The sequence below is a fragment of the Geotrypetes seraphini genome, chromosome 15 (assembly GCF_902459505.1).
Source record: "Geotrypetes seraphini chromosome 15, aGeoSer1.1, whole genome shotgun sequence".
In the NCBI taxonomy this organism is placed as follows: Eukaryota; Metazoa; Chordata; class Amphibia; order Gymnophiona; family Dermophiidae; genus Geotrypetes; species Geotrypetes seraphini.
In genome coordinates, this window is record NC_047098.1 from 70298320 (window position 1) to 70324818 (window position 26499).

Below are 26499 nucleotides of genomic sequence, written 5' to 3' on the forward strand. Positions count from 1 at the left end.
CAAACCAATGGACCATCAAGCCCAATAGCCCATTCTCACAGTGGCCAATCCAGGTCACTAGTACCTGGCCAAAACCCCAAAATTAGCAACTTTCCAAAATTAGCAACTTATCCATGGCAAATAGAGTCTTCCCCCATCTAATATAATAAAACCCTAAGTGCGCATGCGCACTCCTATCTGCGTGATCTGTGATCCGCAGGTAGTCTTCACATACGCAGTGAGGTCCAATGATCTGCAGCCCTCCCCACCGCCCACTCCTCCTGCACCGGGGACAGGATCCCTGTCAGTGTCCCCCCCCCCCCAGCGCTGCTTTTAGCTCCTGCTGCACGGGCCCACGCTGTTCAGTATAGAGAAACCAGCTGGGCCAAGCCAGCCGACAGTACTGGCGGGAGATACAAACTGCAGAGAAAGGAGGCGGGACTGGCGGCCTCACGCAAGGCATGCACAGACGGCGCGGGGACCCAGTGAGGCCAGCATCAGCGACCCGACTACCGTCGGATCAGAGACCAGACCCTCCCTACCCGAAGCCCTACACCTGCTGCTCACCCATGCCCCTAAACTCCCACGCAGCCAACCTTGGAATCGCACACAGGAGCCCCGCCCCCACCGGCTCCTCTAGGCCGACGACGCGCATGGGGCTAAGATGGCCGGCCGAAGTATCAGATCTGATGCTCTGATGTGAGGACCAGCAAGCCAATGAAGAGGAAAGCCCTGAGCATCACCCATGGCGCACGACGTACAGAACCAGCCCCGCGCACTGCACAGGGAAGTGGAAGGGGAGGGAATACTGCTGCACAAGGAAGTGGTGTGGGGGAGGGAAATGCTGCTTGACAGGGAAATGGAGGGGGAGGGAATATTGCTGCTGCACAGGGAAGTGGGAGGAAGGGAAATGCTGTTGCTGCACAGGGAAGGGAAGGAGGGAAATGCTGCTGCTGCACAAGGAAGGGGGGAGAGGGCAAGGGGGCCAGGGTGCGAACTTGCTTTGCTTTGGGGGTTGGGGGTGTGCTGGGGGGCAGGGAGCAATCTTGGTTTGCTTTGGGGGGGGAGACAGAAGGGGGCCACAGAGAAAGACAAAGAAAGGCAGGCAGGCAGAGGGCCAAGGAGAGATACAGGCAGGCAGCGCACGAGAACGAAAGACAGTGGGCAGGGAGAGAGAAAGAAAGAAAGACAGACAGACAGGGGGCCAGAGAGAGAGAGACAGACAAACATAGGGGGCCAAGGAGAGAGACAGAAAGAAAGATAGATAGCGGGAGGGATAGAGAAAGAAAGAAAGATAGACAGCGGGAAGGAGAGAGACAGAAAGAAAGGAAGAAAGAGACAGGAGCAAGGAGAGACACAGAAAGAAAGACAGACAGACCTGTTAATGTAGCACCCGTTAATGTAAAGAGGTTAAACACTAGTGTCTTAATAACAGACTATGGACTGTTCATTCAGGAATTTGTCCAAACCTTTTTTAGCACTATCTGTAGGTGCTGGGGGTGGGGGGGGGTCAATGGTGGTGACCACAGAGGCTGTTTCATGGACAAAAGTTCAGCTGCGTCCTATCCATGATGCACTGTTGTCCTGGTGGTCTCCACAGGCAAATTCTCGGCAGAGGTTGTTGACAATGGTGGAAACATATCAAAGTTTGTGTTGGTGGCTCTGGCCAGAGTTGCTGGAAAGAGGCTTGCCACTTTGCATATCCTCTTTTGTCGCCCAGTTCTGGGCCAATGGTCACCCTTGCAGAGGAAGTGGTCTATCAGTCGCTTGAAGCTGCAAGCCTATAGATGTTGGAGAACTTCCTGGATGTCAATGCAGTCCAAGCTTTCTTGGACAATGCCACAGGGAGGCACCAAGAGAGCTCTGTGAAAACTGGAGGCCCAGTTATTGTTTCATTGGGCAATAGCCCACATGCAAACTCTATCTGCAGCACATATGTTTGGAGTGGACAATGTGTAGGCTCTCTCAGTTGGCAGACCCTAGACTTGGGGAATGGTCCCTAGCTCAGAGGGCCTTCGACAGCAGTGCGTTGATGGAGGCATCGGCAGTCAACAAAAAAGCATCTTAATTCTTCAGCCGAATATTTGATCCCAGTAGCACCGGGATGTAATACAATAGTGGCCAGAGAAAGGACTGTTGTATATTTTCCCCTATGGCCCATAGTAGGCTGGGTCATCCTGTTGGTATGCGGTACTGGTTTGTCTAGAGAGGGACAAGTGTCTCAAACTGCCACTGCATCTGACTCTGCTCTCACAGTCTCCAGTTGCCCTGAAGAATCTGGAAGTTTTAGGCTTCCGGCAGGGCTCTTGATGGTGTGGTCTTAGCACAGAAGAGCTCTTGGAGGTGGCTATAGCTTTCCTCCTCAGATCTAAGAAGCCAGCGACTGTTGTGACCTGTGCTAAGGTTTGGAAGATCTTTCAGTGCTAATGTACTAAGGAAAAGGTGGAGCCAGTGAGGGCTCCAATGTCAGTAGCCCCAGCGTTTCTTGAGGAAAGTCTCGAGAGGGCTTTGGCCTTGGCTTCCTCAAACTATAAATGGCAAGACTATGGTAGGACTTGAGTAGAAAAGATCAAGATGTTGCCAGGTTTTTGAAAGCCTTGCGGCTGCATCCTCCTCTGATGTGAAATCTTAACTTGGGTTTTGCAGGCCCTCAGTAAGGCTCTGTATGAGCCTTTGTGACTTTTTTTCTAGTAGCTATTGCTACAGCAAGAAGGGTTTTAGAGCTACAAGCTCTATTGTGCAGCCAGCCTTTCCTTGGGGTTACGGAGACTGGGGCTCCCTCTGCATGGTCCCTTTCTGCATGGTCTAGACTTTCATGTGAATATTCAAATTCAAATTATTTAAAATTTTTGCATATCTTGACGGCATTAGTTCTGGCTCTCCCTATCTTAAATTCCCTTTTCTTTCACAGTGTTAACAGATTTATAGTTGGGCAGCTGACAACATAACTTTTTGTTTGAAACTATCGCAACTTGATTGGAATTTCACTTTGAAATCTATTCTCTTCTTTCTAGGTGTAGTGGAAGTGTGCCTTCTTCACCTGCTGAAACGCAGGACTGCTGGCTTTCTTCATAGTGACAAAATTGCTGCACTTTTCACAAAAGTTGGAAAGACATGTGCTACAGCAGGGGATATATGCAAGAAAGTGCAAGAACTGCAGCAGCAGGCGGAGGGAAGGTGAGGCATGTACCAGCATAGGATGGCTGTGCATCAACCACTTCTCATCAAGTTTCAAGTTTATTCATGTTTTTTGATTAAATGCTTATCCGAGGGTACTAAGCGTTGTACAAAGATTAAAAAATAATAAGGACATTAACATTTTAAGAGATTAAACATACATGATTCATTATGGGACATACTGAGTAACTACTTTATTAAGCCACAAGAAATAGTAAGAAAAGGGGGAGAACTACAATTTTGAAGAAAAAGTACATAGAAGGTAAATACATAAGGGGGTGGGAAGAGAAGGATTGCTGGCAAAGATATATGTCAATTTTGGAGACTGCTAAAATTATCAATTTTAGAAACTGCTAAAAATGTATTAAGAGTACAGAGGGCAGTTTTCAGAAAGCTATTTCCAGTTGTGGTTCTTCTGTGGAAAGCCAGCAAGCAGTGTGGAAAAAGTGAAACTTGGCTCCTGCTACTTCCCCCATTATCAGGGGAAATTTCATACTTTTCCATTAATATAGTAAAGTCACCCATTTACAGTTGCTTGCTCCCCCAAGTGAATGTGAGATTGAGATCCTGTCCTCACTCAGTTAATTCTCATCAAGATTGGTTCTTAACAGCCATTTTAACCAAACCACTTAAGCTCTGCACTTACTGAGCATGCACAAGGAGCCATAAGAAATTCTATGAGAGGATTTCCAACAACAGAGAGAGATTCACTGCTAAGAATTTGCTGGAAAGTTGCTTGTAAATTTGGGGAAAGGTAGACTTAAAATTGTTAGGTAAGCTCAGGAATTTTATTTTATTTTAAGTACTATGCTCATTTAGCAAGAGAATTAAAGGGATAGTTTTTTTTTTTCTTAGCAAAGAAAGTCTCTGTTACAATTTATAGGCTAGCATTTAAAGAGGCTATTATAAAATTGTTGTAATAATAACTTTATTTTTATATACCGCAATACCACAAACAGTTCAGAGTGATTTACAGAGGAAGAGACTGTATACAGACAGCAATATTACAAAAAAACTTTTAAAATTGCATTAACGTGGTAAGATTAATCAAATTTTTCCTGGAAATGTTTTAGAAGTACATCAAGGCAGAAATGGAGTCAGAGAAATTTATCAAAGAGATAAGTTTTGATTGACTTCCATGGTTGTGTTAGACTTTGGAGTTTGCATGTTAAAAATGGTTTTCTGTGAATTAATGTTTGATTGTATGATAACAATAAAATAAATAAAATTGCTATAGTATCAGTATAAAGCATAGCTAATAAGCACAGAAAGCCTCAGTTTAGATTTTAATTCCCTCCCACCCCAATTCCCACCCACTCTTGGCCTGATCTCTAGGCTCTTGAACCAAACAGATGGCTACAACATTAACTAGCTTATCTCTATTAACAAATAATTAGGTCTTAGAAATACAGTCTATTAGATCCAATAATATTACAAAATAAAAATAATGAAAATGAAATATTACCATAGCCTAACACGTAACTAGGAATCTTAGGGGCCCCCAACCGACCCAGTTACTTGTTGGAGCTGCACTCTCTCCCTTCGCCCCCAACAAACTCTGTGCAGGGACAGTGCGACCGATGTAAGAGAGGAGGTTTCCGGGTCAGCTACTTACGTGCAGCATGTGAGTCGCTACCTGCACTATCCCTGCAGAGTTCGCTGGGGGCAGAGGGAGCGAGTGCGGCTCCAAGTAACTTGGCCGGCTTTGGGGAGAGGGGGTGGTAGAGGGAGGGAGGGATCACCGGTAGTGGCTTCAGTTGGGGGGGGCAGGCAGGCAGGGATCCCCGGTGGCAGTGGCTTCTACTGATGGGCAAGGAATATCCTCCGTAGCGGTCAGGCTGCATACCCCCAACAAGTGGCCCGCGTGTTGAGAAACACTGCACTAGGGAATACAATAATCTCTTGCACCGAGGATATGTCTCCAAGGGCTTCTGCCTGAGAGAGAAAGGTTAGGACAGTCATTGTATTGAGAAATTTGATGATTGCACTCCACTGGTGATGCTTTTCCAAGTCACCAGAAGGGGCCCCCTTGCCACCTTGGTTTCCCATTGAGTCCTATCTTCCCATCGAAGTCCTAACCCTCCGGTCTTTTTTTTTTTTTTTTTTTTTTTAAATATCTTTATTCGTTTTTACATTATGCAAACAAGTGTACAATAATTCAAGTCATACTATACATTCTTCACTTGAAACTCTACATTCATTTTATACCATAAACTATCTCCCCTCCCTCCCTTTCCATATATTACCCCTCATAATGTCATAAAACCCACCCATCCCTCCTCCCCCCTACATATATTTAATGGGGATAAATATAATTATTTATTTATTATAATACTCAATTAATGGTCTCCACACCTCTTTAAATTTCTTATAATAACCTCTCTTGATTGCCAATGTTTTTTCCATTTCATACATCTGACAAACCGAACTCCACCAGAAACAATAATTCAATCCTCTATAGTCTTTCCAGTTATGTGTTATATGTTATATGCACGACCTGGTTGGATTTCTATACTTATTACCTGGTTAGCTTTCTATACCTGTGTTACATCCCAGCACCTCTCTCAGTATCCCACGATCCCCCTATCCCTCAGGAATCCGTCCAATCCCTGTTTGAATCCTTGTACCGTACTCTGCCTGATCACTTCCTCCGGTAGCGCATTCCAAGTGTCCACGACCCTTTGTGTGAAAAAAAAACTTCCTTGCATTTGTTCTGAACCTATCTCCCTTCAGTTTCTCCGAATGCCCCCTCATGCCTGTTGACCCCTTCAGCCTGAAGAATCTGTCCCTATCCACCCTCTCTATGCCCCTCATGATCTTGAAGGTCTCTATCATATCTCCCCTGAGCCTCCTTTTTTCCAGAGAGAAGAGCCAATGTCCAGATTGTTAATAAAGATGTTGAAGAGCACGGGTCCAAGTACTGAGCCCTGCGGCACCCCACTGGTGACGCTCTTCCAGTCCGAATATTGTCCATTTACCCCTACTTTCTGTTTCCTATGCTCCAGCCAGTTTTTAATCCACGTGAGAATTTCACCCTCGATTCCATGGTTTGCAATTTTCCGAAGTAGTCGTTCATGTGGAACCTTGTCGAATGCCTTCTGAAAATCCAGATATGTCGACCGGGTCGCCCTTGTCTATCTACCTGTTTACTCTCTCGAGAGACCTTTCCTCTCCATGGCAGCATAGAGGTTGCCAGAATGAAGGTGGAACTTCTCTACTTTGTCCCTGTACACCTCCTCTATAAACCTCTCTGTCTTTTTCAGCTTCTCCCAGTCTGCTCTTCTAGCCTCCAGAGATCAGACCCATTCCCTGAGTGCCAGGTGCTTTTTGCACCGAATATACACCAACTAGGGGGCACTCAGTGAAAAAGACTTGATAGCCCCCATCTCATTGCTGGACTGCTGCCTGCATCTTAATATTAGTGATTTCTTTAAGTTGGTAAGTGAGTTGGAATATGTACACTAAAATCCCTAAGATCGCTAGTTATATGTTTCAGCAATGGAGGTATGAGCTCTGTAGCTGCATAAATGCTCATTCCTTAATTATAGCCACATATTTTACCTGTTACACTAGTATTCTATAAAGGAATAGGTACCCCATACATTCACTGTCATAAAATTGCCCCTCATTGCAGGCATAGTATATGTTGCAGATGTGGCACAGATCCTCCTGGGATATTGATCAGTTCATAATTTATGACAAATGCAAGATGTGCTCCTTAACAGCTAGAATCTGAGAGGTGCTTTTTAATAAAAGACAATTTCTGCATATTACCTCACACAGTGCTGTATATTCAGGGCATCAGTACATGGAGGAAAGAGAGTGTTTTAACATACAGTGTGTTCTTACTATCCGCATGTTCTTTATTCTTTAATTTGCTTATTCAAATAAAATAAAGTGTAACCCATTTTCACTATTCACGAGGTATTATTCCTTTTTCATGCAAAATAGAGTAGTCCATGGGCATTTTCACTTATTCATGGTCATGCAGAGTTTCATGAGTGTTATTACACCAAAAGATTGTTTTTATAAAAAAGAGTATGTTTAAAATACATTTATTGTTAAATAACTTTTATTGAGCCAAAAAGATCAAACAAAGGCAGCATTTGCATGTTGGCAGTACAAGCTCAAGTTTTCACAAACTAAACAAAATCCTGAAATCACATCCCCTCCCCAGAGTCCCAGTCCCTGAAATATCAGCAGTAATAAAGGAAAAAACACACTGGTGGGTGAATAAAAAATAAATGGATATGTCACATCAACATTTCAAAAGTCTGGTATGAGCCATTGGAATAAGAGTAGTCCAGAATGGCTCCCAGGCTTCTTGGAAGTGAACACTAGGTGCTTAGGAAAAGTCAGTTATTTCTTGGCATTCCCAAGCCAGCAAATGAATCAGTTGAGTTCTCCAGAGAGAAAGATGGGAGATCCAGTGTTCAGCCACTGCAACAAAATGCATTTTAGGACCATCAAAATGGACCATCTGAGGAAGGTTCTCGTTCCTTTCTGTCGAGGATAAGAAGGAATTAAACCAAACAGTATAGTTGGTGAGCACCGGACAAGCAGTTATGGGAGGACAAGACCAGAACAGTTTCAAGAGTAGTCCAGCTAGCGTATTTTACTATGCAGAAACTTCTCATTTGAAGAATGTGTTAACTAATTGGGATTTCAGACAAATACTACATATGATGGTACTTTTACAGTTGGATTACTGCAATGGTATCTATTTAGGCTTACCCTCTGTTCATAGCAAGGCGTTACAAATCATTCAGAACTCAGCAGCTCAGATGTTGATGGGAGCGTCTCGTTATGAACATATTTCTCCCATCTTAAAAAAATTACATTGGCTACCAATATCATTTCGTATTCAATTAAAAATTTTGAAAGAAGTCCAACAGGGTGTCTATGATACTTTGCCGGACTACCTGGCTAAGCATCTGGTGTTGTATAGATCTTCTAGAGCAGTGTATCGTAAACTGTGTGCCATGGTACACTAGTGTGCTTCCTGAGATTTCAAGTGTGCCGCAGTACACTGAGGAGGAAGAGAAGCGCTGGCCAGCTGACTTACCTGTCACTGCGAGAGACACCTCCTGTAGGGCCCGAGGTCCACGTGCCAGCGCTACATGTCTACTGGCATCATCTTCCTGCTGCTGTCATGTATCTCTCGGGACTGCCTTTTGCGTCTTCTCTCTGTACCCCCCGACCAGCAGCGGCAGCTCAGTGTGCTTTTAACTTGGCCACACAGTTGCTGCATTAATTTTGACGTGGTTTCATCAGGCAGCCTCGGGGCCTTTACTAGGCCGGCCCATTTCGATGATGCAACTTCCTCTTTCATCAGAGGCGGGCCGGCCTAGCAAAGGGCCCGAGGCTGCCTGATGAAACTGCGTCAAAATTAATGCGGCAGCTGTGTGGCCAAGTAAAATGTACACAGTGAGCTGCCGCTAGAGAAAGGAGAAGTACTGCTGGACAGGGGAGGAGGGAAAAGGAAGGGAGAAGGGGTGCTGCTGGACATGGGAAGAGGAAGAGGTGCTGCTGGATGGGGCAGGGTTAGAGAAGGGAGAAGAGGTGCTGCTGAAAAGTTGGACTCATGGAGAGAGAGAGAGAGAGAGAGATGTTGGTTAGGGGAGGGAAGGAGGACTGGAGGAGAATAAGCATGCAGGAGGAAAAGAGAAAGAAATATTGGACTGGTAGAAAGGAGGGAGAAATGTTGGACTGGGAGCGGGGCCAGAAAAAAGGAAGAGAAGGGAGATGGACTGCAGGGGGCAGAAAGGAGAAAGGGAGAGAAAAATGTTACACGGGGGGTGGGGTGGGTGGGTGGAAGAAGAGATGACTAAAGGAAGGGAGAGATACCAGTCCAGGGAATAGAAGGGAAGGAGGGGAGTCTGGTAGCTCTATAGAAATAATAGTAGTAGTAGTAGAGAGAGATGCCAGATTATGGGAAGGAGAAGAGAGAGAAGCGAGACTGGGAAAGGGGAAGGAAGAAGAGAGATGTCAGACCACCGGGAGGAGGGAGGGAAGGAGAGAGATGTCAGACTACGGGGGGGAAAGGAAGGAAGGACAGAAATGTCAGATTATGGAAACAGAGAGGGAAAGAGAGAGAGAGAGAGAAATGGAAAAGTAGATTTTGAGAAGAAAGCAGAAAAATGGAAAAATTGAATGTTAAGTTAATTGCAAAGATGGATTCAAGGCAGAAAGTGAAGGAGAGAAAAAAAGTTAATGAATAAGAAAGCACTGGAAACATAGTTAAAAGCACAGAAAAATAAAGTCACCAGACAACAAAGGTAGGGAGAATGATTTTATTTTCAATATAGTGATTGAAATATGTCAGTTTTGAGAATTTATATCTGCTGTGTATATTGTATATATATGAAAAATGAGTAGAAAAAATTGCATTACAATTAGTATAGGGGGCGAGATCTGGGGAAGAGCTTGGGTGGATTTAGGGTGGAGTTTGGGAGGTATGTGTTTTGGGTACTCAGTTGAAATTTGTTAGACTTCTCTGCTGGCATGCCCTACTGGCATTTCAGGGCCTAGCCATGCTCAGCATTCGGTGTGTCTGCAAGGGATTTCCTCTTATCTGTACTATTAAAATCAAATTGCTTATCATATATGCTAATGAGACACATTATGGGTAAATTTATGCCTCCTTACAGAGAGTGATTTCAATCAGATGTTACATTATAGACCTGCAGTGAAGCCTTAAAATGAGTGTAATCAGCCTGAGTTGATTACAGTGCATTCTTGCTATTCGCTGGGATTAGATTACTAGAAAACCCTGTGAATACCAAAAACGTGAATATGGAATTATTGATCCTATGGGACCATATGATCGTTTGAAATCTTTGATGATCAAATCTGTTGAGTTTATAGGAACAAACTTTGGAATGATCTTCCAACTGCACTAAGAAAAGTTTCTTCTTATTATATCTTTAGAACATTGTAAAAAAAAAGGGGGGCGTGGCTTGGACGCGAATGATGACGGTTGGGTGAAGACAAAGCTCCATACAAACAGGCTTAATTTTCAGAAAAAAAAACTACAAAAAACAAGATTTTACATTCTAGATGGTATAATAAATTAAAGTTTACCTTTTTAATTGAGTCGGAGAGATGTTTTGAGTGAGAGTCGGGAGATAGAGGTGCCGTTTTTATTTCTGAGAGGCGAGGTGTGGAAGGCTGAATCCGTCTCAGCAATTCTCCGATATTGCCAGAGGAGGCTAATTCGGGACGCTGTGAGGCTGAAGAGGCTCCCTTTCCCCTCCTCTTTGGCACGGTCAAAGTTCTGCGGCGTAAAACGCCAGAAGAAAAGTTTCCCGAAGGTAGGGTTTTGCAGGCGGTTGCTCGGTGCACCGCGACCGCGGCCATCTTGGATCTTGGATCGAAAGGAAAAAAAAGGATTGACAAGGTCTGAGACTGCTGGTGAGCTGCCTAGTGACAGGGATAAAAGTTTTTTTTTAAAATGCCTGATGCCTGTCATGCTAGGGAAGTGAGCTGTTTTGGAGTGACTGTCCTCTGCTGGAAATGAAGCAGGGTCTGCAGTGAGGTCTACTGGGCAACGGTTTTTTTTTAACTATTTCCTTGCTGATAACTAGGAAAAAAAAGAAATTGTGAAGGATAAATGTGGATATCAATATAGATATCAATCTTTGCTGCTGTAATTGAAAAGATTCAGATGTAGGAGATTGTAGGTTTTTTTTTTTTTTGTTTTTTGTCAGTGTTTGGGCTGTGAGAAAAGGACAAATAAAAGGATTAATGATTTCTTTAACCTGAAGAAAAGTGACATTGAGGCAATTGAGAGACGCTGAAATACATATACAAACACATTGACTAAAGTAAATATACTGGATGGAATATTGCTCTCCTCGGTAAAGGTAAAGGCTGCGATTGGGCTTATAAGAGGAGAGCCAGAAAAGAAGGCTACAAATTTTTTTCAACGCTGAAGCTAGATGTCAACAACGAGTTTGGTAAATTAAATCTATAAAAGAATAACCAGCCATATCTAAAAAAGATCTACTACTTTGAATGTTATTGCCTTCATAGAGACTGAGATAGGGCTTGAAGGAGAAGAAAAAAGAAAGAAAGAAAGACTACTTTTTTCTCACAGCAATAGAACCTAAGATAAATAACTTACAGTTGCTTTAAGAAAAAAAAAGGGCGTGGCTTGGACGGATGGTTGGATAAACGAATAGCTCCTTATATGCAATATATTAAAAAGAATTACTACCAAATATTTTAAATTTTAATTTTAAAGAAACTAAAATATATATTGAAATATGACTTCAACTAAACAAAATAAAGCTGACTTGGGAGCTGGAACATCGGGAAGCAATAAGAGGTCGAAACCTGAGCCAGGTACACCCTCTAAAATCCCATTACCAACAGAAAAAAATCTGGATGTTATGGAAGAACTAAGACAAATAAAAGAAATTGTCTTAGATAGTAACAAAAAACTACAAAAAGCAATGGAAGATGCTGCAATCCTAACTAAAAGAGTGGACATTACAGAAAATAGAATTTCAACATTAGAAGATATTACAGAACAATTAAATACAGATATGAATCACAGCAAAATCATATGGAAAGAAATAACAGAGATAAAAAAAAATCTTGAAGACAGCCGGAATCGTGAAAGACGGAATAATTTAAGAATAATCGGATTACCTGAAGGAGTGGAAAAGAATGATCCGATTGCATTTCTTGAAAAATTTCTACCTAAAATACTACCACTGAAATTTAAAACGGAACTGGAAATTGAAAGAGCTCATAGGATTCCAACACAAAGAAATAACACTCAAACAGGTCCAAGAACTTTAATTTTCAAACTTTTAAGACATCAACAAGCAATTGAAATATGCCAAATAGCCAAGGAAATCAAAAATCTTAAATGCCAAGATTCAAAAATATACATTGTCCCGGACTTTGCAAAAGAAACAGCAACAAGAAGAAAACAATTCTTAGACATGAGACCACAACTAAGATCTTTAGGAGCTAGATTTGGGCTCCTCTACCCGGCGATTATGAAGGTTACCATTGCTAACAAAACGCAAAACTTTACGGATCCAAAAAAACTACAGGAATTTATGAATCAACTGGAGCAACCTATGACAATCTAAAGAACATTTAATGGGTTCATACTAATGAATATTGACCAATTTGTGAAAACTTTGACTTATATGATAATATTATATATGAATTTCAATAAAAGAACTTTTGAAAACATCGGTTAAAGATTTAGATCGGAACGGAAAGCAACGGAAAAAGAACACACAAGGATTGAATAAAAATTTAAACAACTTGCAACATTCTCCTTGGAAAACAAGAAAACTGAAAAAACACAAAAATTCTAGAATTCTACACAGAATAAATAGAATAAACTTACTGGCAGGAATGAAAATGAACTGAAACACATCTCCGAACTCAAATGATGACGAAGAAAGTTTTTTTTTTTTTTTTTTTTCAACAAACTTAAAGATGTACTGATTGGTTGAGAAATTTTGAAGGCGGAGTAATGGTGAGAAGGAGAATCATCCTTCAATCACAGAGAAGATTATAAAAAAAAAAAAAAAAAAAAGAAAAAAGACGAAGTGATTGGTTTGTTATATTTCATGTTGAAGGCGGTACTTCCGGTTTAATTTTGCGTTTCAAATACATTACAATGCGTTTCAAATACGATATATAGGAAAAGAATATATCTGAAACGCAAAAATTGCCTGAAAAGTTTTTCAAATATATATATCTCAAATTTCATGTTTCATCTTTATAGATAATTGTTCTTTTATTTATTAAGTTGAATTTAGTACCCACAATTGTTCATCCTGGCAATCCTCTATGGGAGATAAAAGGAGAGTTTTTGGCACAGGACTTCTCTCTCAACTACATAGACCTCAGATACTTTAAAATCATAGATGTCTGGAGAGTATGTTATTGAGACAGAGCTTACAAGAACACTGATGGGATTGTTAGCTTCTCTTAATTGACAACTCTATCGTGAATCATAGGAAAATAATGAGCATAAGAGATGAGGGGATTCCTGTGCTGAAGACTCTTGTTACAGTTCTGAGGAAAGAGGCTAAATTAGAATGCTCTTAACATGATAAACTAATTATACCTAGGCATGAAAGCTTTTTAAAGTAAAAATAATATACCACCTGAAAAGAAATGAATTGTAATTGAAATGTTCTTAGATATAAGTAATGTAATATAATCATTCTTATGGATTTAAAGACATACAAATATAGAAAATAATCTTTCAATACATAAGAATGAAAAACTTTTTACTTATTCTAATAATTAACAATAAAATAAGAGAAAATATACAGAAATAGAGAAAAAATGGTAGTACTTTAGATAATTATTAATAGCTTGTCGGAGTTATCTAAATCTAACCTCAACCTGCGTATCCAAGTTTTCGTAATTAATGAGGGGGGGAAGGGAGGGATAAGAGGGATGGGAGGGAATAAAAGGGAAATATATAAGGTAATCATGGGAGTAAAGGAAAAAAGAGAAATGAAATATTTAAAACATTGGGAAAATATACATAATTTAATACCTGAAAATTTAAAAATAAATGGATATTAAAATTATGTCTTTAAATGTTAACGGTCTAAATCATATGATAAAAAGGAAAAAAGCACTATCATTTTTAAAAAGGCAAGAGGCAGATATATGCCTTATACAAGAGACCCACCTCTCACATATAGAATCTAAAAAGCTAGAAGGAGGCTGGGTCAAACAATGTTTTTTCTCACCAGCTATAGGGAAAAAAGCAGGTGTTGCTATTTTAATTAATAAAAAATGCTCTGCTTCATTTAAACTAAAAGCTTCAGATATTCATGGAAGATGGATAATGGTGGAAATGAATATGGGAAATACTACCATGACGTTAATCAATATATACGCCCCTAATTCGAACCAAAATGAATTCTTTAAAACTCTTCAACAACTGATCATACCACTGGCTACTTCAAATCTTATAGTAGCAGGGGACTTCAATGCTGTAATGGATCCTTTATTAGATAAAAACCCAAGTAGAGTTATGAAATCTATGGGTTTAGATAATTTGATTCAATCTTGTGATTTAATAGATATATGGAGAATACTTCATTTTGATGGTCGGGAATTTTCTTTCTGTTCTCATGTTCATAATTCTTTTTCAAGAATAGATTATATCTTTACTTCAAATCATCTTGCACATCAAGTGACACAAGCTGCCATTGATCCAATTATTCTATCTGACCATGGTGGAGTGTGGATCAAAATTAAAACTACAGATCAAAATAATAACAGACCAATTTGGAAAATGGATAATACACTGTTGGTTGACCAAAACTTTTGTGAAAATCTTTTAACAAAAATGAAAGAATTTTTTCAAATAAATGATAATGAGGATATAAACAGAGAAACTTTATGGGATGCTTTTAAGGCATCAATTAGAGGACAAATAATTTCTTATTCGGCTTTTCTAAAAAAACAAATTAAAAAACAATTTTTAATCTTAGAAAAAGAGATAAAAAATTTAGAATCAAAACTTATAGAAAAATGGGAATATTCTATTCAACAAGAATTATTAAAATTAAAAGGTAAATATAATGAGATCTCATCTAAAATGATTAGGAAAGATTTATTTTCTCAACAAACATTGTACTATGGTAATTCAAACAAATCAGGAAGAATACTGGCAAATTATCTTAAAGCGAAAAAAAGAAAAACAAAATTAATAGCAATAAAAGACGAAAATGGAAATACATATACACAAATTGAACCTATTTTAAAACAATTCTTGAAATTTTATAAATCTCTTTATTCTTCCGAAAATTATCCAAATAAAGAAAAAGATGGTTTTGAATTTTTAAAAATGTTAGAGGGTCCAAAAATTCCTGAACATATAAAACGAAGTTTGGAAGAACCAATATCACTAAAAGAATTAGGAACAGCTTTGAAGTCCCTTAGAGTTGGATCCGCTCCAGGTGGTGATGGATATACAGTGGAATTTTATAAAACATTTCAAAATTTTTTATTACCCTATTTATTAAATCTCTATCAACATCAGCTCAATAAAGGTTGTATTAAAGGCACTATAGCAGAATCTTTGACTATTGTTTTGCCAAAGTCCAATAAAGATCCCACTTTGGTCTCAAACTATAGACCAATATCTTTAATAAATGTAGATGGAAAATTATTAGCAAAAATACTTGCGCTAAGATTAGCTAAAGCTCTCCCCCATATAATAGGTATGCATCAAACAGGATTCGTTGCTCAAAGACATTCATCTCACAATACCAGATTAACATTCCATATGTTATATTTAACAAAGAAATTGAATGAACCTACTTTTGCAATTTCATTAGACGCAGAAAAGGCCTTTGATAGAGTAGAATGGCCTTTTATGTATCAAGCAATGGAATGGTTTGGTATAGGTCCTGGATTTATACAAATGATACAAACAATGTATAGCTCCCCTTCTGCTAGACTATATATTAATAATACGTTTTCAGAAAAATTTAATCTACAGAGAGGAGTTAGACAAGGATGTCCCTTATCCCCTTTGCTGTTTGATATTGTTTTAGAACCCTTAATATTAGCCATCCAACAAGCTAAGGAGATACAGGGTATACCTCATTCAGATAAAGAATATAAGATATCTGCTTATGCAGATGATTTATTACTATATCTGAAGAATCCAGAATCCACCATTCCACATCTACTTGAATTGATTGAGAAATTTGGAAATTTTTCAGGATATAAAATTAATTGGAATAAATCAGAGATTCTTCCACTAAATATACATTGTACAAAAGGTTTATTTGATACATTCCCTTTTGTTTGGAAGGAAGAATATATTAAATACCTTGGAATTTTGATAACAAAAACAGTAGATGAAACAATGAAAATTAATGAAAAATGCTTATTACAAAAAATAATAGAAATGTGTGAGCAATGGAATCCTTTGCATTTATCTTGGTGGGGAAGAGTACAAACTGTAAAAATGATGATTTTACCGGTAGTATGTTACCAAATGGGGATGATACCAGTTTTTTTTCAAGATTCGTTTTATACAAAAATAAATAGGACTTTGACAAAATTTATATGGCTTAATAAAAAACCAAGAATTGCTCTAGCGTCATTACAAAGACCAATTAAGGAGGGAGGGGTAAATTTTCCCAACTTTTATAGGTATCATCAAGCCTATATCTTACGTCATGGTATGTATTGGATCCTCCCAGAACCCACAGATAATATTCCAGACTGGTTTTGGCTAGAATGGAGGCTTATGTTTCCATTACGTCTTAATCATGTAATTAGTATCAAAATGCCAAGGATATACAAAGATCATAAAATATTTATGGATACCTGGAAAACTCTAAAATACACAAGTAATCTTACTCAAATTCCAATTAGTAAATCAACCAACCAAACTATATGGCTAAACCCCAAGATCAAAATTGGCGGTTTTAAAGTCATCTGGAAACATTGGATGATAGCAGGCATTCGCACTTTGGATGATGTAATTAAAAATGATAAATTGCTGGAGTTTTCACAATTGCAACAAAAATTTGGTCTCAATAAAACACAATATTTTAAATGGTTGCAATTGAAGCAATCTATTCAGAAAGGGTTCCCTGAATGGAAAGATCTCGCTAAATATCACAGTTTGGAATTCTTATGTTTCCAGATGGACTCAATAGGTCACAAAGCCGCACAGTGGTATAAATTAATATCCGGATATATAAATAAAAAACCAAAAAATGGTCTTAGAGACATTTGGAGCATTGAGATAAAACACCAAATTAGTGCATCTCAATGGCCACGACTTTGGTCTTGGAGGCTAAAATGTACGGTGTCAGCATCTATGAGACAAACTTGGTTTTTTCTTCTTCATAGAGCTTTTTGGACCCCTACTCGTTTACAAAAAATAGATAGTTCAAGATCTAATAGATGCTGGCACTGTCATATTGAAATTGGGACATTAGATCATCTTTTATTCTTTTGTCCATTTATCCTATCATTCTGGAAATCAATTTGGCCCCAAATTAATAGATTGTTAGAAAATCCGGTAGCCTTGACATATGATACTATATTATTTGGAACAACCATGAGAGCAAAAAGCCAAATTTCATCTAGTAATAACAAACTTTTATTTATTTTAACTGGAATTGCAATACAACAAATTACATCCAATTGGAAACAACATGATAGATTGAATTACATGTTCTGGTGGAATTCGGTATGCCACATATACAAAATGGAACTCGCTATTGCAACACACAAAGGATACATGAATAAATTTAAAAAAATATGGGGACCATTAACCGATTTTTGTAAAGAAGGATAATTTTTCCCATAAATAAAACTTGAAAATATCTGAAGACCGTTAACATGATTTCTCTAATGAACTTTTCCCATGATAAGATAATTGTAAAGAGGGAAAGGGGGTGGGTTTTTCAATTTTGATTATTACATACTAAACTAATATTTAAAGAATGTACAATAAAATTGATTTATGTATTATTGGTTGGGAAGGAGGGCGGGACAGGGGATTATTATATTAATGTTAAAATTGATATTAATATATGAGTTAGTCAAGTGTGTATTTAAGTTTCTATTGAGTTTATTTGTAACACTTGTTGTAACACAAAAAAATGAATAAAGATTTAAAAATGGAGAACATTGTAAAAACTTTTTTCTTTTTTTTTTATTCATTCATTTTCAAATCTTGCAACAAGTGTACAATATTCAATCAATTAATTCGTACAAAATCACTTGACATTCTTAACATTATTATTATTAAATACAATTAAAAGAGACCCCACCCACACCCAACCCATTCATCAGGAACAAGCCCATTAAAATACAAGACATACCACTCCAATCCCACACTAAAAATATTCCTATGTAATAAAAAGGTGTCCAAGGTGTCTAATCATTAGAATAAGTAATCAATGGCCCCCAAATCTTTTTAAAACTATTGTAATTACCTTGCTGTATAGCAAGCATTCTCTCCATTTTATAAATATGACACACTGAATTACACCAAAAGGTATAATTAAGTTAAGTATAATCCTTCCTTTTTTATTTTTAATGATTTTTAAATGAATAATTTTGTATGGGCATACTAATTTTAAAATTGTTATTATCCACCTAGAATTGAATAGAATGACCCAGGGGGGTGGGGTTGCAGTATTCAATACAGCATAGAGCTTTCCTGCTTTCATTGTCCAAAGTGGATGAATTTTTGATTTCTGTTTTGCAGGAAGAATCCATCCAATGGCCAGGAATCTCTGAAAAGGCAGGGCTCCACAGCAAACAGACCTCCTGTACTGACACCTCAAGCACTAAAACATATCTGGGTCCGGACAGCCTTAATTGAGAAAGTTCTAGATAGAATTGTGCAGTACGTTGTTGATAACTGGAGGTAAGACTGGCATCCAGTGAGTTTGTGTGATAAGGAACCTGGGGCAACTCTGGGTGCAGACATGGCATCATAAACCCCATGATGCTGCCAAGCACCGCAGACACCAGCAGCTAGGTGGCATGAAGCTGGGTGGTCTTCAGTATACTTAAGAAAAATAAAATAATGTCAAATTATAAAAATATCAGCACTGAAAATAGGACTGGATAGTTAAGGCCAGGAAATGAATGCTTTTTCCCCTTTTTTCCTTTGCTTAAGATGTTAGTAGAGCCTTACGGCCTCTTTTACAAAGCCGTTCTAGCGGCTGAAGTGCAGCAACTGCCCCGAAGCCCTTTAAATCTCTATGGGCTTCGGGGCCGTTAGCACAGCGCAGCTGCTATTGCGGCTTTGTAAAAGAGGCTGTCAGTCTTCACTCCCAGTCCTTGATGTCCGCTAACAAATTAGATTTCCAAATGAATATGCATGATAGGGCGTTGCATGCCTGCTACCTCCATTGTATGCAGATCTATCTTATGTCTGTTCTTTAGGGATATCCTGAAAACCTATTGAGAACTGGGAGTGAGTATCATTGTGTTGGAGCCAAGATCCTCAAATCCAATCCTCAAGGTCCACAACCCAGCCTGGTTTGCAGGATTTCCACAGTTAATATGTATGAAATTTGTTTGCATTCACTGTTTCTATTGCATGCAAACAGATCTTATACATATTCATGATGAGCTGAATAAGGCAGGTTGCATTCTGTCTGGCTCCAGGGCTTCCTGCTCCATCTATTGAATGTCTTCCTTTAATTAACATAGCATAACAGTCAGCTTATATACCACAAGGCCGTAAAGTTCTATACGGTTTACAAAACATTATAATATATAATTAGGAGAAAGTTAGGTGCCCAAATAGTTAGAAATAAAGCTATAAGGTCTGAACAGTTTACTAAGTTTAAAAAACAAATCAAAAATTGCAGACTATGTACAGGATGCAGGCATTGTTTATTATACCGTTAGTAAAATACAGTAACTATACAACCTTATTACCAACCAAGGGACCCAACACGCCTTCCTCAGGGGTCCTAATAAACATAAATATTAATCCTAAGATAGTATAATTGATACTTAAAATTACTACATAATGGATCAAAATGTGTAGCCTGATGATAATTTAATATGTTATACAAAAACATGATCAAGTGACATAGTGATTAAGTGATGTATGGTGATATTAGTTCTACAAAACTATAAAGGTAAAATATATATGAGTGAAATATGTGTGAAGTACAATGTCCATATGTTGGACGGTGATGTGGTTATTACAAACCTGTGAGGGTAAAAAAAGAAGAAAAGAACATGCAGACCATAATATGATTTGAAAAAATGGTGATAAAAAGATCAGTTGAAGTGACCAATGGAAAAAAAAGGTTGTGAAACATGCTAATTTCTTATTCAGGACTGAAGCTATGTAAGTGAAATGGTGACTGTGAGTGAAGCAACTGTAGTTATCACATTGTTTCTCAGCCTTCTCTTGAAGTTCCTCTTAGCCAGTCTGTTTTTAGGACTACCTCAATGAATTAGAATGAGAGAGCTTTGCGTACATTGGCTCTCTCATATATGCAGATTCATTTCATACATTTTAATTTTGGTAATCCTGAAAACCTGATTGGCTAGGCTGGAGTATAAGAAGCTTCCAGACCTTTAAAAACCAACTTAAAGGTTTGTATTCTCATGAGATCTGTTTCCTTGATCACCCAAGGCACATATCCAGGCTCTGAGATAATAAGATACCAAAATGTTTGTCTTGACATCACAGATGGTTTTATGCTCCAAGCGTTAACTGGCATTTTCAGAAATCTCGCTCTCATGTTTGTGCATGTTTTTAATGTGCTTTCTCTTCCCTACCAGTAAATACTATGAGAAAGAATCTTTAATGGCTGATCCAGTGTGTGGTCCTATCTTGGCTGTCCTCCTTGGTAAGGATGCTTTCCATCAGGGTTAATGAGGAACTAGGGGTGGGCCAATACTGGGTTAGGTTCTTTGTACCTTTAAATGACCATTGCAAAGAAGAACACTGTCCATTCAGATTGTGCCTTCCAGATTTCTCCAATGGTCACAGTATGGTGCTCTCTTGCACAAAAGATCCAGTTTGTTTCACAAGCTTGGTTTTTTGCTTACTGGGTCACCTGGGTCTAGGGATGCAGTGAAGGCAGTATTCACATCTCTAGCAGCGACACTACCTGGTCAAACTTGGGATACAAGCTTACCAGCCAGGAACTGTTACTACAATGGATGGGTTGAGTTGGGAGTGGGATATTAAATGGGGGACATCCTGGAATAACTGTAAATCAAGGCTCATGATACCACAGCACAACAAGCTCCATCACATTGAGCTCAAAGGAAGCTCATTTTTTAAAACCAGGCAGGGACATTAGATCATCTACTTTATTACTGTCCCTATATTAAGATATTTTGGAATTCAATCTGGTCTCAAGTAAAGCACAGTTACTTACCGTAACAGGTGTTATCCAGGGACAGCAGGCAGATATTCTTGACTGATGGGTGACGGCACCGACGGAGCCCCGGTACGGACAATTTTAGAGTGATTGCACTCTAAGAACTTGGAAAGTTCTAGTAAGCCGCACGCGCGAGTGCCCTCCCGCCCGACAGAGGCGCGCGGTCCCCAGTTAGGATAAGCCAGCTAAGAAGCCAACCCGGGGAGGTGGGTGGGATGCAAGAATATCTGCCTGCTGTCCCTGGATAACACCTGTTACGGTAAGTAACTGTGCTTTATCCCAGGACAAGCAGGCAGCATATTCTTGACTGATGGGTGACCGCCAAGCTAACAAAGAGGGATGGAGGGAAGGTTGGCCATTAGGAAAATAAATTTTGCAAAACAGATTGGCCGAAATGTCCATCCCGTCTGGAGAATGCATCCAGACAATAATGAGATGTAAAAGTATGAACTGAGGACCAAGTGGCAGCCTTGCAGATTTCCTCAATAGGAGTGGAACGGAGGAAAGCTACAGATGCTGCCATAGCTCTAACTCTATGGGCCGTGACAGAACCTTCCAGTGTCAGACCGGTCTGAGCATAACAGAATGAAATGCACGCTGCAAGCCAATTTGACAACGTACGTTTAGAGACAGGACGTCCCAATTTATTCGAATCAAAGGACAGAAAGAGTTGGGGAACTGATCTGTGGGGTTTTGTACGCTCTAGATAGTAAGCTAGAGCCCTCTTACAGTCCAAAGTATGTAGAGCCTGTTCTCCAGAATGGGAGTGAGGTTTCGGAAAGAAAACAGGTAGTACAATAGATTGGTTGAGATGGAATTCAGAGACAACCTTAGGAAGAAACTTTGGATGTGTACGTAGAACTACCTTATCGTGATGAAAGACTGTGAAAGGTGGGTCAGAAACTAGTGCATGAAGCTCACTGACCCTCCTGGCAGAGGTGAGCGCAATAAGGAAAAGTACCTTCCAAGTGAGAAACTTGAAAGTGGCAGTAGCCAAAGGTTCAAATGGAGGCTTCATTAAAGTGGAGAGAACCACATTAAGATCCCAGATTATAGGAGGTGCTTTAAGAGGTGGTTTTACATTGAAAAGACCTCGCATGAATCTGGCGACTAGGGGATGAGCTGAAAGGAGTTTTCCATGGACTGGCTCATGAAAAGCAGCGATAGCACTAAGATGGACTCTGATGGATGTAGATTTGAGGCCAGAGTCAGACAAAGAAAGTAGATAATCCAACAAAGTCTCCACTGCAAGGGACGTGGGATCATGATGATGAAGAAGACACCAAGAAGAAAACCGTGTCCACTTCTGATGATAACATTGCAGAGTGGCTGGTTTCCTGGAAGCATCCAGAATAGAACGAACGGGCTGAGACAGAAGAGAATCATGAGAAGTCAGCCCGAGAGATACCAAGCTGTCAGGTGTAGAGACTGGAGGTTGGGATGCAGAAGGGTCTCTTGATGTTGCGTAAGCAGAGAAGGAAATAGTGGAAGCAGAAAGGGTTCTCTGGAACTGAGTTGAAGTAGAAGGGAGAACCAATGTTGCCTGGGCCACCGTGGAGCAATCAGAATCATGGTGGCTCGTTCCCTCTTGAGCTTGAACAATGTTCGTAACATGAGCGGCAGAGGAGGGAAAGCATACAGGAACAGATTGGACCAATCCAGAAGAAAAGCGTCCGCTGCCAGACGGTGAGGAGAGTAGAGTCTGGAGCAGAATAGGGGCAGCTGGTGGTTGTGAGGAGCTGCAAAGAGGTCTATCTGAGGAGTGCCCCACTGAGCGAAGATGGACTGTAGAATTACACGCTACATAGCTGAAACACAGCTGTGCCAAGCCTTCTTCCATCTGATGCATTTATGAATAATGATTGCTTTGTTTTGAAAAAGCTTCACTCCAATTGTCTTCTCTGAAGATTGGTATACAGTATATGTATATGACACTTCTTGGAACCCCACTCCTGTGATCTTACACTGATTTACCAACAAATTTCTGAGTTAATGTGATAGGACCCTAGGTCATCTTGGTGCAGATTCCACACAAAATATCAGCAGATGGCCAGCTCAGCGTGGTTTAAGTGGACAGCGGCCTCTCCCATCTGTTTAAACCACATATTGACCCCAACATATACACATGTGAAAATCTGCCTCTGCTCTACCCAAATTCTGCCCTTGTGCATATCTGCAGGCGAAATATGCTACAGGAATTGTGTAACAGGCCATTTACACATACATGTGGCCGGATAATGTGTGAAAATTGCTTTATGAAAATAGCTTCTTAAAGCCACAGTTATAAATATCCCTCTTTTTCATTTTGCTGGCTGCCATTCCAGACAAAAAAAGTATCTCATATTATTTAAAAATCTTCCCTAACTAGCCCTTTACATCATGAAAAATTTCTGTCCGAGTACTGCTGCATGGACTCAGCTCAGAATTTCTTGTAGATGTCACAATGTAAATGGTTTTCAGGAAGAATTAGTGTAAACAGCAGGGTTCTGGTGTGAACTTTTTATTCCAGAACTAGAGAAAGAGGAGTCAATTATGTAAGAGAGGGAAGATCTAAATTTTTAATATCAAAAGAGGAAGAGAGATCGAAAAGTCAGGCTAGTTATTTTATATGCATTCTGTAATCTTGTTGGTTTATTTTCTCTCTTGTCTCATACAAACTCTGAGACTTGACTTTCATTCATGTTACACAGTTGGCCCTTGTGCATTAGAATATACAAAATTGAAGACGGCAGATCACTACTGGACTGATCCTACCGCGGATGAGCTTGTTCAGAGGCATAGGATCCATGGGACACACAGTCGACAGGGGCAGGACTCGCCTTCCAAGCGCCCTGCACTAGGAGTGGGTATCACTGTGAGGATAATTTTATTTCGAGCATGTTATTTTTATTTGTCATTTATTTATATTTGATATATCATTGTGCAATCAAAATCTAACCATCATTGCAGTTTACCATAATAGAGGGGAGGGTAGAGTTCTATAAATGGTGCTGAATCTTAGGCGCCTAAGTTAATTGAGAAACGCCATTTAAAATGGCAAAAAACAGTAAGAATAAAGTGCCTACTGGTGCCTAAATAAAAGGTGCCGGAATCATGCCTATTTAGGCGCTTTAGCCCTCTGAATGCCTCTTCAGAATGGCTCTAAGCCAATCAGGGCCACTTTAGTCCCTTTCCAATGCGGCCCTGATTGGATTAGGGCTTTAGGCCCCTCCCAGTGCATCCCAAGATGCCCTGGGAAGGAGAAGGGCCACCATTTTGAAGAGGTGGCCCTTTTGGCAGGTATGGGGAGTGGGATGTCAGGAGGCAGGCTATGGGGATTGGTATGGAGGGGTGTCAGGGGTGTGTGAGTTGTTGGGCGTGGTGGAGGAGGCTCTCTTTCAAGAGGGTTTGGGAGGGATCAGTGGGTAGGAGGGAAGGAGAGAGGAAATGGGGATCTCCTTGCCGGTTCAGCTGAAAGTGGTAGGGGAATCCCCAATCAGCTGAGCTGGCAGGAATCTCCGAAACTGCGATTTCAGGGAGTCCTGCTGGCTCAGCTGATCGGGGATGCCCCTGCTATGATTTTCTAATAGGTGTCGTCACTTGATTGCCACATGTTTGGACACTTTTAAGGCAGCCGCTGACTTCGATGCCGGTTAAAGAATCTGGGAGTACGGACATAGTCTTTGTCAATTCCCTCTCAAATATCTCTGGGAGTCTCCCTTGATCTTGGGCTTTGGTGGGAGAAAAGAACAACAAAAAGCCAGGAACTTCCTCTTATACTGTCTTTTATAACCTTCCTCCCCCCTTCCCCTATAGGAAAAAGGCTTCCTACTGCTCCTGTCTGTGCTAGCAACAAAAGATACTGCAGTGACCATCTGAAAAATCCTCCACCCCTGCTTTTACAGCAGAGGCATTATTTTCAGGGGGAGGATTTCCTTTCTCCTACCGTGTTTCCCCGATGATAAGGCAGGGCCATCAAATAAGACAGCCCCCCCTTTTTAGAAAAAATTGTAAAATAAGGCACCCCCCCCGCAAATAAGCCACCCACCGATACCTGCGCTTACCCGAATCGGGTGGTACGGTGGGTGACTCCGTGTGGTCCCTCCGTCTACCGCGGGGGTCGGCAACCCGCGGCTCCAGAGCCGCATGCGACTCTTTTCCACCTTTGCCGTGGCTCCGGTAGTGTGTCACGCAGGCGTGCATCTTACAAGTCCGGCGTCGCGGCGGGAAATAGCCATGCTGAGTGAGCTCAGCACGTACACAGATGAAAGCCTTGCTTGCTGATTGGTCCGGTGGCCGTGCCGCCGGACCAATCAGCAAGCAAGGCTTTCATCTGTGTAGTGCTGAGCTCACTGCTCAGCATGGCTATTTCCCGCCGCGACGCCGGACTTGTAAGATGCACGCCTGAAAAAGAAATCATCCTGGCCGGGGTCGGTGTCATGCTCCGGAGATCTACAGCCTTCCTATCTCCCTCTCCCTTCTACCTGCTTCCGGCCACATCCCCTGCTCCGCGGCTCTCTTCGGCAACTCAGCAGCAGCGATCGACACAAGCTTCTGACGTCGGGGCCTACCCTCTGCGAGTCCCGCTTGTTTCAACTTCCTTTTTCCACAAAGGCGGGACTCGTAGAGGGAAGGCCTCGATGTCGATAGCTTGTCTTGATCACCGCTGCTGACAAGTTGCTGAAGAGAGCCGCGGAGCAGGGGGGTGTTGCCAGGTGCAGGTAGAAGGGAGAGGGCCAGATGCAGGACTCGTGGGTGAGGGAGCAGAAGAGAGAGAGAAAGGATAGAGATACAGAGGGGACATGAAAGGGTAAATAAGGCATCCCCCCGAAAATAAGCCCTAGAGCATATTTTGGCCTTCCAAAAAAAATAAGACATTGTCTTACCATCGGGGAAACACGGTATTTCTATTCTTTACCTGATAGCGTTCTTCCGACCTGTCTCTTGTGCACATAATCAGCCATAGGGTACCATAGAAGGCCAGGGGCTACATATATCATAACAAGAAGAAGCCAGCCTCCATGCAAATGACGGCAGAGCACCCCATACCAAGTTTTGGAAATCTCTTACATGTCTAATTTATAGATATGAAACCCTTTGCTATATTAGATTGACACCTGACCTACCTGACAACAAGAGAGCACTGCAGCTCTCTACTTCCAAGGGGATGGGAAAATTGAGGAAGATGAATGACATTACTAAGTAAATGTAGCCTGTACCATATCATTTTTAGGCATAGTCTGTGCTAGAAAAAGTTTGGTCTCTTTCTTGCAGATTAAGAAATGTCATTCCAGTGGAAGCGCATCAGATGATATGTTTGCTGCCTCAGCACGAGAGTATGTGGAGTCTCTGCACCAGAACTCTAGGACACATCTACTTTATGGGAAGAATAATGTGATGGTCCAGCCAGTGAGTATTACATGCCATCTGTGTTTGACTCAAATTTGAGAATTTTCCATCAGCA

The 26499-nt window shown here is 40.5% G+C and overlaps 1 protein-coding gene across 3 annotated transcripts in view; it reads left to right on the forward strand.

Moving 5' to 3' along the window:
• The window catches only part of SGSM2 (small G protein signaling modulator 2), a 278910-nt gene that overhangs the window by 19730 nt on the left and 232681 nt on the right, over nucleotides 1–26499 (forward strand). For 2 of the 3 annotated variants that reach the window (XM_033921352.1, XM_033921353.1), the window contains exons 3-7: nucleotides 2994–3156; nucleotides 18401–18562; nucleotides 20449–20516; nucleotides 23747–23898; nucleotides 26310–26444. In XM_033921352.1, the coding sequence (XP_033777243.1) occupies nucleotides 2994–3156; nucleotides 18401–18562; nucleotides 20449–20516; nucleotides 23747–23898; nucleotides 26310–26444 (680 nt within the window). Of the gene's footprint in view, nucleotides 1–2993; nucleotides 3157–18400; nucleotides 18563–20448; nucleotides 20517–23746; nucleotides 23911–26309; nucleotides 26445–26499 lie in introns of all 3 variants that reach the window. The other variant, XM_033921351.1, reaches the window with a different exon arrangement.